The 12,095-nt window shown below is 46.1% G+C and overlaps 1 protein-coding gene across 1 annotated transcript in view; it reads right to left on the minus strand.

The window, feature by feature from the left end:
• mnat1 (MNAT1 component of CDK activating kinase) overlaps positions 1-12,095 on the minus strand; it is a 33,786-nt gene that overhangs the window by 2,544 nt on the left and 19,147 nt on the right. The window contains exon 7 of the mRNA XM_074692711.1: positions 10,833-10,954. Coding sequence (XP_074548812.1) covers positions 10,833-10,954 — 122 coding nt within the window. The remainder of the gene's footprint in view (positions 1-10,832; positions 10,955-12,095) is intronic.

Genomic DNA, 12,095 nt, shown 5'->3' on the forward strand with positions numbered 1-12,095 from the left:
ACACATACACACCACTCTCAAATAAAGACGCTCTGAGACCCTCTGACGCTACTGTTTCACACTGTGTGCACTCACCCCCCTCCCACCCCATCCCCTCTCTCTCTCCCTTTCTCTCCGAGGACTGGACCGCCTTTTGTGTTTCGCAGGGACCTGAAACCCAAGCCGTTTCGGCCGGTAACATCTTTCACTCTCTGGGCCCCACTGGAGCATTAGCTGCAACTTGATATGGGTCTTTTCAAAGCCTCGTATTATTGGGTAAATATGGGTCACTTTGGACTGGCCCATTATGTCGCCTGCGGGGGGTGGACTGGGAAAAGAAGGGTGCAGGTGATGAAGACAACTGAGTGACACAGTGTGACGGTTTGCGTGTCAGACTATGATTGCCACAAGGGAGAATTTTCAGGGGGTTTCCATTAGTGCGTACACTCAGACCAGTGATACGCGATATTTCTTATTCAACGAAACAATGGAAATTCATAACTGAGATAGTCTTTGGAAAAAAAACACCAAGACAGAAGATTCTGATTTTTTCATAAATAAAGATACAACATGAGTTATTCACAATTTGCTTAACCTTTGCTGCACTGAACCCCCTTTGTGTGTCTTTTCTGCCGTGAACAGTTGGACCAAAGTTGTCGAGAGCAAACAATATTTTCCATCCGTGCCTGGAACTCTGAATACCTGGGCAACATCTTCTACTAGTGCTAACAACGCTCTGAGATATCCCTGACAGGACTCTGAAAGTATCCCTTGCTACCGCCGCCTGGAAAACACAACTCAGCCCCATCCTTAATTCAAAGTGAAAAGATAAGTGGGGAAATGCTGCGGCAGGTTCTGCTTGATTTCCAGCTGAGAATGTGCGGCTCCTCTTGCGTTTGAGTCGGTGATGCTGCTGTGAAACACAGGGTGTTTGAGCTTTTAAGAGGAAATAGTTGCCAGGTTGAGACTCTGAAGGGGAACAGCAGATAGCAGGGAGAGGTGCAGGTTGCATTGGGCCAACTGTCTAGACTCCATGTGTTGGCTGAAATTGGATTAAGGGGAGATGTGGAAAAGAAAAGAGGCCTGTAATGCTACAACAGCAACTACAGATAGAAGATACTTCATCACCTTCAACACTGTGCAGAAACACAAGGCAATAATAAAGGCAGCTGAATCGGCCTCAAATAACACTTGATGTTAAATATACTGATTCAGATTTGTCTGCTGGTCAAAATAACCCCTAACAGAAAGATGATGATCAGCTCTGTCAATAAACACATGAGGAAATGTGAGGCTAAATCTGAATAAGAAGGGTGTTTGGAGATGATTCAGGAGTGATGAAGTCTGGCATCAGACAGGGCCTTAGATTAGCACCTGTCTGCTTTCACAGCCCCCTCACTGATCCAGGGTCAGCCTTTGTTTTGACTTCAAAAGATCAGAGGCTTTTTGGACTCAGCTTGTCTTCAGCATGATTCACGACCCAAACAGGCTACACATACAGCTGGTGAGACTTGTACTGTTAAATCAACACAGGAAAGAGAAAACATGACATCTACAAAGATAAATCAATAAAACCTGGCCCATCTGAGAGGACCCCTGAAGGACTGAAGCCTCATTAGCTATGTTTATTAAAGCACGGAAGCTAAATGTGAGTGCACGAAGAGGGCAGCCGAGGAGCACAAGGGCAGGCTATATCTGCACAGAGGCTGCCCCGATCCTCTGACAGGCCACTCAGGAAGCTGCTGGATGGAAGTGTGGATGTTCGGAAGTCTTCCTTTAACGCTCTGCTCCAGGAGCGCTGGTGGAGGATTCCTGGGCCTGGAAATGATGGCGGCTTGAGGAGGGATGGGTGGGGTAGAGGGGGTGCAGAGCCACACACCTGCCAGATGATTTGTCATTATAGAGGGGTCAGCACTCAGCTGTCACCCCCTAATCACCCATTCTACCCATTGAGTCAGCCCCCAGCCCCCCTCCACCCCGTTTCACCCCTCAAACTCCACTCCAGTCCTCCAAAAACACCCCCTGCATTCCTCAAGCAGCTCCGGTTACACTAACAGCACCATCTCCCCCTCCTTCTTACTCTCTGCCCTGAGAGAAATGTACCCCTGTGCGAGATTCAGCACACTGAGATCATTGTGTAGATGTGCAGTGTGTTTCTTCCCCTGTTTGTGTTCATATATGAGTGAATACATGTTTACCTAAGAGCAGAGCTTTTACTCTTGATACTGCTGGAGAAGCAATAGCGTCAAACTTTTACCAGTATGAAGACTTGTGAATTGGTCCAGGCTGCGGTCCAGATACAAAAACCCCCGCAGACAAGCCAAACACAGAGGACTCTCACAGGTATACTATATCTGTCAACAGAGGTCTTTCATCACCACAGGTCAGAGGTCACACTCTTTTCCATTGAACGCAGCTTCCTCTGGGACATGCGAGTGTGTGAGACAGATCCTCAGCCATTAGCCTCCCCACTGTCTGCGGGATTATCTCAAGTTGTGCTCTGTGAGTGTTTCTGAGGGAGCTTACATCATAGCCTCACGAGCCCACGAACGCCTTATCCATTATCGTGTGCGTTATCATCACCACCGACAGGCCGAGCCCGCATCCCAAAAGAGAGGAGCAGAAGGGAAGCAGCTATCTCTAACACTTAGTTAAGGGGAGAGCATGTTTAGAGTGTTAACAGAAGCTTTGGGTGGCACTTGACATTAACGCATATAGAAATACATTCTCTTGTGAAGTGACTGACAAGCTGTAAGCTGTCCTCAAGACGCCAGCTTGTTGGCATTGGTGATAATGACTGAGAGGTACACTTGTTTTCTGTCTATAAACCAGAGCATTGTGGAGTTCTCTCAGATAAAGGCCTATTGTGCTTCAAGACTTCCTGGTCCAAGCATCACCTGTCACTTCTTATCCAGATTTCTCTGCAGCCTTGGCCCTGCACCTCCTCTATCTGACCTGATGGAGGCAGTAGAGGCTGGCTGACAGGCTGGGCAGCTGCCCTCACACCTAACCGCAGCAGCCGTGGGGCTTGGAGAGGCATCACACAACCTGCTCAACCCGCCAGCCACTTGATACAGAGAGCATCTTTCTTTCGTCTCCAGAGCTGCCACTTGATAACTCTGCCAGAGCTTGGAGAAAGGAGGAGGAGGGGGTAGGGAATGGGGGCAAAACAAGACAGGAGAAGGAGGATAACGACATGACATCAGTGTCATCGTTAACCAAATGGGACCATAAACAATGAAAGGACATATGCTGTTCAGAGAATGGCTGCTAGCACAAGGCACACCCTGACAGGAGCACAGGCAAAGAGCCTTGACAGCTAGATGTCACATTTAGGGAACAGAGAACTGATACACAGAGGAAGAATGGGGTATTCCCGAGGGGAGGGGGGTGTCTCCTCAGGTATCAGTTACTGAAGCACCTAAAGCACTGGAAAAAAAAGAGGATTTCAATTAGGAAGACAGAGAGGAAAAGAGCAAAGAGAAACGGAGGGGAGGGGGTGAGGAAAACAAAAAGCAGGGAAAGCGTCAGCAGCAGGAGGCGAATAATTCATACATCATGTTGAAGAAGTACCTCCAACCATGAGGTGTGTGTGGCAAGTCCCTACGGCCAAGTCCCACGTGACGGGAGTTTGTTTTCTTTCTCCAGCTTTTAAGAGGGGAAAATGAGCCGTTTAATCCCCCTGTACATAGCTTGGCCCTTTGCCCCAGGGGTGAGGAGCAGAGGAGAGGCACAGAGTTCAGGTCTGGTTGTGTTTGAGTAAAAAACACACAAAACAAGCAGCTAACTCAAAACCAAAGTATGAGGCCGCTTTACAAACCTCAACACAGACCCTGTTGTTAAAATAGTCAGAATACATCACCTCACCCTCCTCTGGGTGTTGACTCTGTGGCCTCTAGGCTGCGACACAAATAAATTCAAAGGGAGGGGACTCTGTTGTCCTCGGAGTTCCCTGTCTCCTTCGCTGGCAATGGCCTGGTTTGGCCTGGCCTGGGTTCATCCCGGGAGGAGACTGCTGGTCTGTCTGGCACATGGCCCACAAAGGGAAAACAATAACACTAAAAGCAGAGCTCTTTCAGATGACCAGAATACACACAAGACAAATGTTTCTCCCGCTCTGCTCCCTCTGTTTCCGCCTGCTCTTTGGGTCACAAATGACTCACCCACGAGTAAAAAGCCTCCCGTCAACTCCAGCGTGTGCTTATTTTGACTCATACTTCAAGAGAAGATCAATATTTGCACAGATCTATGGGAGGGAAAACAATAGTGATCTGGCCTCCACCAGCTCTGTCTGTTAATGGTCTGTTTACTGAGACAGACGGGATAATGGCCTGGGTGGGGGCTGGGGAGGAATTGGACAGTGGCGGCGCTCCACTCTGTTTCTCATCTCGTCTGTAACGATGAGAACATAAAGTACAAGAAGCTGAAGCAAGGTGGTGGCTGTACGCTGTCAAAGAAGATGAGGGATCCTGTTGACACAGACATGTTTGCAAGTCAAATATCTGGACCTGAACCCCCACACTTGAATTCTGTATGCACTCTCATTTTAATATGCAAATGTTCAAATCTGGGAGCTGTGTCTGCAGGCAGACGCTCAGATCTGAGCTATGGAAACACTTGAATGGTCAGAGAAGCACTGCTCTGATGTCTATAGTTACTGACTATGCTGGATCTAGTGACACAAAACAGCAGCACACGCTATGAGTGTGCAGAGTGGAAGAATGGAGGATATCAGATATCTGAGAAACCAAGATCAGCTTTGGGTCTTGGTTATGGTGGCAACCCCTTAAGTGTTTTAGGGAAAGCCCTGCTGTTATGCAGAAGCCTAATCAACAATTATCCATGGATGGTAATATTAGGCATTGTCAGGGAGTATCTAACTGGCTGAATGAGAACAAAACATTTGCCTTGAGACGTTATCTAATGGCAGTAAAAACAGATCAAAGACTGTGGGAGTTTGTCTGAGGTCATGCTAACTAGTGCCTCAGTCTCCAGCTCATAACCAAAGCATCAAAGCTGTGTTTGTGTGAGTGCATGACTATTTGAGGCCAAGAATACAAGACGTCCTCTCCAAGGTGCCATCAGTCTCAGCACTCTCACATTCTGGTCCTGCACCTCAGCTCTCCCGGGGTCAGCGACCTCTGATCCCTCCCCCTCTGGCCCTTCCAGGCCCGACAGGCCCATCAGATGGATATGTGCCCTGTGGGGATCAGAGAACCTGGGATACATGGAAAAACTATTCATGGCTGTTCCTCAAGGCGTCTCTGGAGTGGCTGATCTTTTCATATATGAGAAAGAGAAGAGCATCACAGCTGACTTACACTTTAAAGGGGGCATATCATGCTTGTTTCTACTTTTCACTATGCCAGACTAGGATGCCTGTAAAGCATTTCTGCCCTCAGTACAAGTCATTTAGTTCCTTCATTGCCCCACAACAGCGTTCTCAATATCCTCATTTTAGACCATTCTGAAGATCTTGTTGAAACGCTCCGTTTTGAGAATGACCTCCAGTAACCTCGCAACGTCACAGCCCTTTGTGCTCTGATTGGTCAGTTCTATCAGAGGGGCGGAGGGGGTAGAGCCAGGAGGCAGTTTTTGCAGCATGGCAGTATTTACAAAATCGCCACATTGAATAGAGCAGACCGAGCGAGTTTGCTGTTTGCCAAAACTTTGTCGTAAGGCATTGATAGCACTAATAAAACGGCAGAGTGTAGGATACGTCCTTTTGTATTGGACCCCGAGTCAGACCTGGACGGTTCTGCAGCTCAGGAGGAAGAAAATCCACCTCGACACAGATCATCTCAGGACGCTTCAGTGTGGTGAGTCAAACCTGTACTGTAACATGTATAGTTTATACGTTTATACTCGGCTCTTGGTGTGTGTATCCCTCGGTGGCGGTTGTGTGACTAACTGACATCACAGAGGAGGAGCTGCTTTATCAGATTACTCCAATAAAAAGAGAGGATCCTCGTGTCGTCATGAAGGTTGAAATCTTGCAGCCAAATGTCAATGACCTATTTTCAGAGGCATCAAATCACATTCTAGGATATCAGAAAAAATACAATATCTCATTTTTTGAAAATTCAGGGGGTGTAAGGTCTTGTTTTCAACTTTATTATTTTATATGTAAGTAATAAATCATGGATCAGGATGATATGCAAGGGAAGAAAGTAATGAATGTTATGCAATTCAAACCTCATTTTTCATGTAGCGATGGCAGGAATAGATTCAAAAACACTATGGAGCATGCTTAGTGGCCCCGCTCTCTTGTAAGGCCAAATCAAGGGTCACTAGTAGTACTTTTGGCCATCCAGGCCCAGAGCTGGAAAGATGGAGTGCTCAGACCTGGAGTCAGGCCAAGCAGGCAGGGAGAGGGTAGCAGAGCCAGCTGCCAGGAACTGAGGGCTGTGATGGCACCACTGACTATTCTGGATATCTCCCTCCCACCAAAGCACTTAACATGCAGAATGATCTTGCACACAAACAAACAAACAGATACACACGGCGCTCACATAAACACGCAGGCGCACAGGGATGTTTGGAAAGCTGAGGAACACAGGCAGGAGAAGAACATCACTCAGAGACCCATTAACCCCTGGCTCTCAACCAAAACAGTGAGCAGGCGTCTTTTAAGTAGACGTTAAACATTGCTGGCCTACATATGTGCACGCACAAGTGATTTATGTAGTCCTCCTGTATGTTGTTATGCATGTGCTCATGTCAACAGATGGGCTCAGTCCCTCTAAATGAAGACATGAGACAGAAAGGATGGTCTTACTTTGATTTTAAATATGAACAGTTATTGTTTTCCAACCTTCCACCTGGTGCTCTGAAGACTACTTCCTCCTGCACAGAAGTAAATCCCCATGAGAGGAGCTCCAGACTAAACACTGCTCATTCAGCTGCTCTCCTTCACCCCACCGACAAGAGACAAATGCTTGACAAGCGCTCCCAACAGAAAACCTCACTTTTTCCACCAATTATAGCGAGCAATGCAGCGAGGGGGGAGGAGGCAAACCTTCATAATATTATACACACTGGCATTTGGCGAAGCGCATTGAGCAACCTCTGTCAGAAAGAGATGGGCTAATTTCAGGGCGACCCGTGCCAACACAAACAACTGTTCTGGCGAGCTTTCATTGTCAGCACTTGAGGTTTGAGTCAGATTTTTCAACGCTCCGCAGCCAATTTCTCTTTCCCCTTATTTCCCCCCCATACGATTTGTCCCTGTCCAAGATCCCAGTCAGTCTTTCAACGCCTACACAGTCAGAGTGAAAAAAAGTTTAAAAAGTGTTCTTGTAGAGAGAAAACTCAGACCCGTATGCTTTCCTACACACATAAACAAAAACATTTAAAAAATCAACATACAGCCTCAGCCGGTGTTTTAATGAGCTCATATGCTTGAAAACTGACCTGTTTTAAATATCATCCAGGCCTGACTTCACTAGTATGGTGTTTTGTGATGTATGCAAGAGTTCTGTTCATGGTATGTCCATCGGCAGGCGTAAGTTTGGAAAGAGAAGGCAAGTTAAAACAGCTACTGCTTGCTTTCCTCTGTTCTGGGATTCATATCACAGCCATGTCAACATAAACATCATATGTTTCTGCTTCTGTCTCCAAAGAAGTATTTACTTCAACCTTGATTTTGTTTATCAAAGGCTTTTACCGTTATGTATAAAAGCAAAGGAGCCATGGCAGGACGTTTGGAGTCCTGGTTGTAATCTTACATTCATAGCTGGCTCATAATTCCTACAGCTCACGCATGGCTCTGGGTACGTGCCATTCAGTGATAGACAGCATCGTACTACCATTATAGAAACCTCACACAGTCAGGGTCTTATCCTCTGTGGCATATCATACACACCTCTGCACATCAGGGGAGGAGCAGTTTGATCATATATGTGTGTGTGGATGGGGACAGATGTTGAAGCTGAATGGGCACTTTTGGAGGCCCCTGTTGCCTGAACATGCAGCCTTTCCTCCTCTCCAGTATTGAGGCAGCTGTCTTTAATAGAGGAGCACAGCTCAGCCCATATTTATTCAGGTACAGCTGACGGAGAGGGAGAGACAGTGAAAGAGGCGTGGCCCTTCTTTTTCCTGGCAGCCGTGCAGCTCTCCTGCGGTTTTTTGGGGGGCAAAGGGACAAGGCGAAAAAGACACAGAAACTGAGTCAGAAGGAGAAGGAGAGCAGTGCACAAGAAAGGAGAGAGTTGAAATAAAAAGAGCTCAGCCCCAGCCTTGTGTTGACTGGATATCCTGTGTGAGACCTGCCCTAGAGGCCCCAGGGCCACCAGGGAGGGGGTGTGTGAGCTCAACTCTCCAGTCTCACTTGATGGCTGTGTCCAAGACAAATCACCGGTGGTGCTGCTGTCACCGTGGGCCTTGACCAAGACAAACAGCCGTGTTTTAAAATAAGTACCTGCCCCCTCACAGCCTCTTTCACCTCATCCACACTCAGGCACGTCCATATCTCCCAACACATTCAAGCATATTCCCTTCACAGGTCATAGGAATAGAGCTGCAGTCCAATGCTTCACACAGGGGACCCACTTTTCACCCTCTCAACGCTGTCTGCCTGCTCTCTGCTCCACACACACACTATGAATTTTTACCACATCACATAAGCGCCACTGTGGCCAAAATGCTGGGACTGCAATAAGCAGGGTGAGAGTGAGTGTGTATGACATGAAATGTATAGCACATTTTAGGGACACCGTCCTGAGCGTGTGTGTGAGCTCGATTGTCTATGTATATCTGAGCTTGCATGCACAAAACCTCAAACTTAGCTGAGTTGCAAACTGCCAACTGTGCTGAAGTGTCAGCACTATTCCTTGCTTTTACTTAACAGCACGTTGCATCTTGGGATATGTGGTTTGTCTGAAGGGCCTCTCTGTGTCGCTGCCTGCGGCCTGCAGCAGTGGGACTGTTGTTCCTAACTGAACTGAACCTCATTTATCTCTGTGGCAGAGCTCTTCCTCTCCAGCGTTGGTCCTCCTGGACCCCTGAACTGCTGACACCGCCCCCCCTCCTTTTCTTCCCTGCTTTGAGCTCCAGCATGCGGCAAAAATTGTGAGATGTGTTTCATCTGCATATTGATCAGCCTGGCCAAAAGAAGTAGGACCTCAGCACTTCACTGAATACATAATGTAAATAAGTATCAGTTATTCTGCTTAAACTCCTCTGCAATCCTTTAAGGAAAAAATGAAGTCAATGATTTTCCAGGTAATTAGGTGGATGGGATTGCACAATATGAGTCAATAGCAACTTTTATCTAAAGAAAAAAGAAGAATAACCTAGAAAAGCCTTCATCTAAACATGCTGACATTATGTCCAAACCTGCTCATCTCAGCCAAACGAAGGTTATCGTCAGGGTGAAGCCCTGCTGAGACTCAGAGAGCTCGCCCAAAAAGAAAATGACCCCGTTTGCTCCTGTCACCCAATAAAAGCAGCCGCTCTCTGTGTGTGGCAGGCTTTAGTGCCAGCCAGTTGGAGTGCAGATGGCTGGGCTGTCTGATGGAGAGCCCCGGCCAATGGCGTCAGGGATTGATTGGGTCAAAACTTCCTGTGTGTGTTAATGGACACTCCTGCAGACGTACTGTGGTGGTTTGTGGCAGAGCAATGTGTGTTACTGCCTCTTTCTCCTTTCCCAACTCCTCATTTGCTTTCATTATTCTGCATGAAGTAAAGAGGGCCCAAGAAAGATAAGCCAGGCTTTATTACTGCTTGCTATGCCCCATGGTTTCCTGTGATTCTCCAGAAAATTTATTGTTGAACTGTATCCCTGGGAGAAGCATCCACCTGTATTTGTCTCTGATCAGTCTTAGTTTCTCTGTAAAAAGTAAGTGGCACAGACGCTTCCCGCTGTCTCTCTAAGTAGAATGACAATGATCTTTCCTTGGGATTTGACTGAGCATTGAAGGGTCTTGGCTTTGCTGAAATAACTTTAAAATGAAGATTTATAATGAAGAGGGAAGACTGAGCTGCCCCTGGGAGAAGAAGAAAAAACATTTAATTTGTCTGATTTTTATTTTGATGGAAATTAAGTTGATGTTTTTTTTATGTTTCCTGATGAATTCCTGAGAGACAGGAAATTTAAACGCTGATTGGATGTTTGATGCATCTTAAAAGATCCGTTGCTCATGCAGCCCACCTGATTTTGCTCTCCGTGCTGGCATCTATAAAAGTCTGCAGATGTGTGATTGGTCAGTATGACTTCGACTACTATGTGCTACAAACAGAAACCACACTAAGGCCTGAACCACACGTATATGGATATTTTTTTGATCGGATATCTTTGTCCTCGTTTAAAAAAAAATCTCCGTCCACACCACAGAAATATCTCTGTCCATACGAAGAGGCCTAAATGACAACGATCGCCTCTGAAGCCTGCAATGCCATACCTGGCCGATAAGTGGCAGGTTAGCAAAATGTGAAAACCATAGAAGAACGTTGTGAGCATGCGCAGTCAAACACAGTGACTTGTTGCTAGGCGCTTGACGTCATCACGTCAACTCCAGCTCCGTTTAACACCGCTACACGGATATTTTTTTATTTCTTCACTCTTTTATCAGTTTTTAAAAATCTCCATTTGTGTGGGTGAAATCGCCGTGTTCGTGTGGTTGAGAGGCCCCATTGGACAGAAAAATGTGAGTTATATCCATATACGTGTGGTTCAGGCCTAAAACTCAACCAAACTTCAGGGCCCCATAGCTTTGCAGGTGAATTAACTTTTATCCACTGACAAGATTTTATTTCTTTTATAAAAGGACCAATACATTAGGGGACATTTGAGTTTTTCTAGACCTTAGAGACAAGGAAAATCAAAATTGTGTGGATGAGTGGTGGATTTTTACCCTAGTCTGCCTAGCTGCTCCAGTTCAGGCACCTGGGGTCCGCAGATTTCAATCCGAAGGGGCTTGTACTGGTACAGAACTTCCTCTATCTTGGGCACAGGCTGAAGAGACACTGTCTGGCGCTGTAGAGAAGAAAATAGAAAGACAACACTTAGCACAGCAGAACATCAATCTTCATTGTCTAATTTTAGTTTGCATGGCAACACTGGAAACTTTCCCTATGTCACAACAGCATGACCCAAACGGAAAAAAAAACTGTTTGGAAAAGGCTTAATGTCAATCAAACAGCCAAATTTACAACCACTACTTCTTGACCAACTGGTTCAGAAATAGGAGTCATGTCATTTCAATCCCCCCTGGCACTGCTGGTTTTGTGGAAACAGTTGAGACAATGACTGATCTTCTTTTGTGGTCAACAACTACTCCTGATGATATCTGATAGTCAGAAGAGTGGGGTTGATGAGGAAATGGACTTTGTGATAAGAGGAATAAGTAGGAGATTTTCCTATGTAATCAACCAGACTAGTGGAACTGGTTCAGTTTACTTAGTGATCACATCGTCTGTAGGTCACTCTAAAAATTATGTTTAGCCAACCTCAATGAACCTGAATCTCAATGAAATTATATCACTGTGAGAATTAAAACTCTAATATTTCTGGGTACCATGCAAACATGTAGGGTCAAGTGAAAAACCATTCAACAGACATCAACAGTTACTCAAAGTTAGGAATCGAGTCAGGTAACTGCAGTTCCTTGTACTCCTGACCATCGAGATGGAGTGGGAAACATGATACTTCTTGAGGACACTGTAGAAATGTTCGACTTGGGGCTCTGCCATCAAATGGGAATTTCCACCCAGCATCAGACCACAAAGCTTTCTCCAGCATTAAAGTAATGAGACTCAGAAGATGAGCCAAAGTCATGAAACAAACCTGGGATTAAAAAGATGATGCCTAAACAAACTGTGACTTTTTTAGCAAGTAGCAGAGGAACTGAGAGACAAAAGAAAGATAAAAAGATAAAGAGGGAAAGCAAATGAAAGGGTGGTGGGGGGATGTATAAACAACAGAACACAGAGGGGAGCTGATGAAAACCAAGCTAAATGAGTAACATGTGCCCCGCGGCCTCAGACTGCCTGCTTGGTCCTTCCTATCGCACCCACAAGGAAATAAAGCTACAAAAGCCAAGCTGGAAATGACTGAAGTGATGCACACAGAAACAGCTCAGTAACAAGTTTCAAACCAAAACACAACATAACTGTCT

This window comes from Halichoeres trimaculatus, unplaced genomic scaffold (genome assembly GCF_033239565.1).
Source record: "Halichoeres trimaculatus isolate MK-OKI-2021-1 unplaced genomic scaffold, fHalTri1.1 fHalTri1_scaffold_17, whole genome shotgun sequence".
Classification (NCBI taxonomy): Eukaryota; Metazoa; Chordata; class Actinopteri; order Labriformes; family Labridae; genus Halichoeres; species Halichoeres trimaculatus.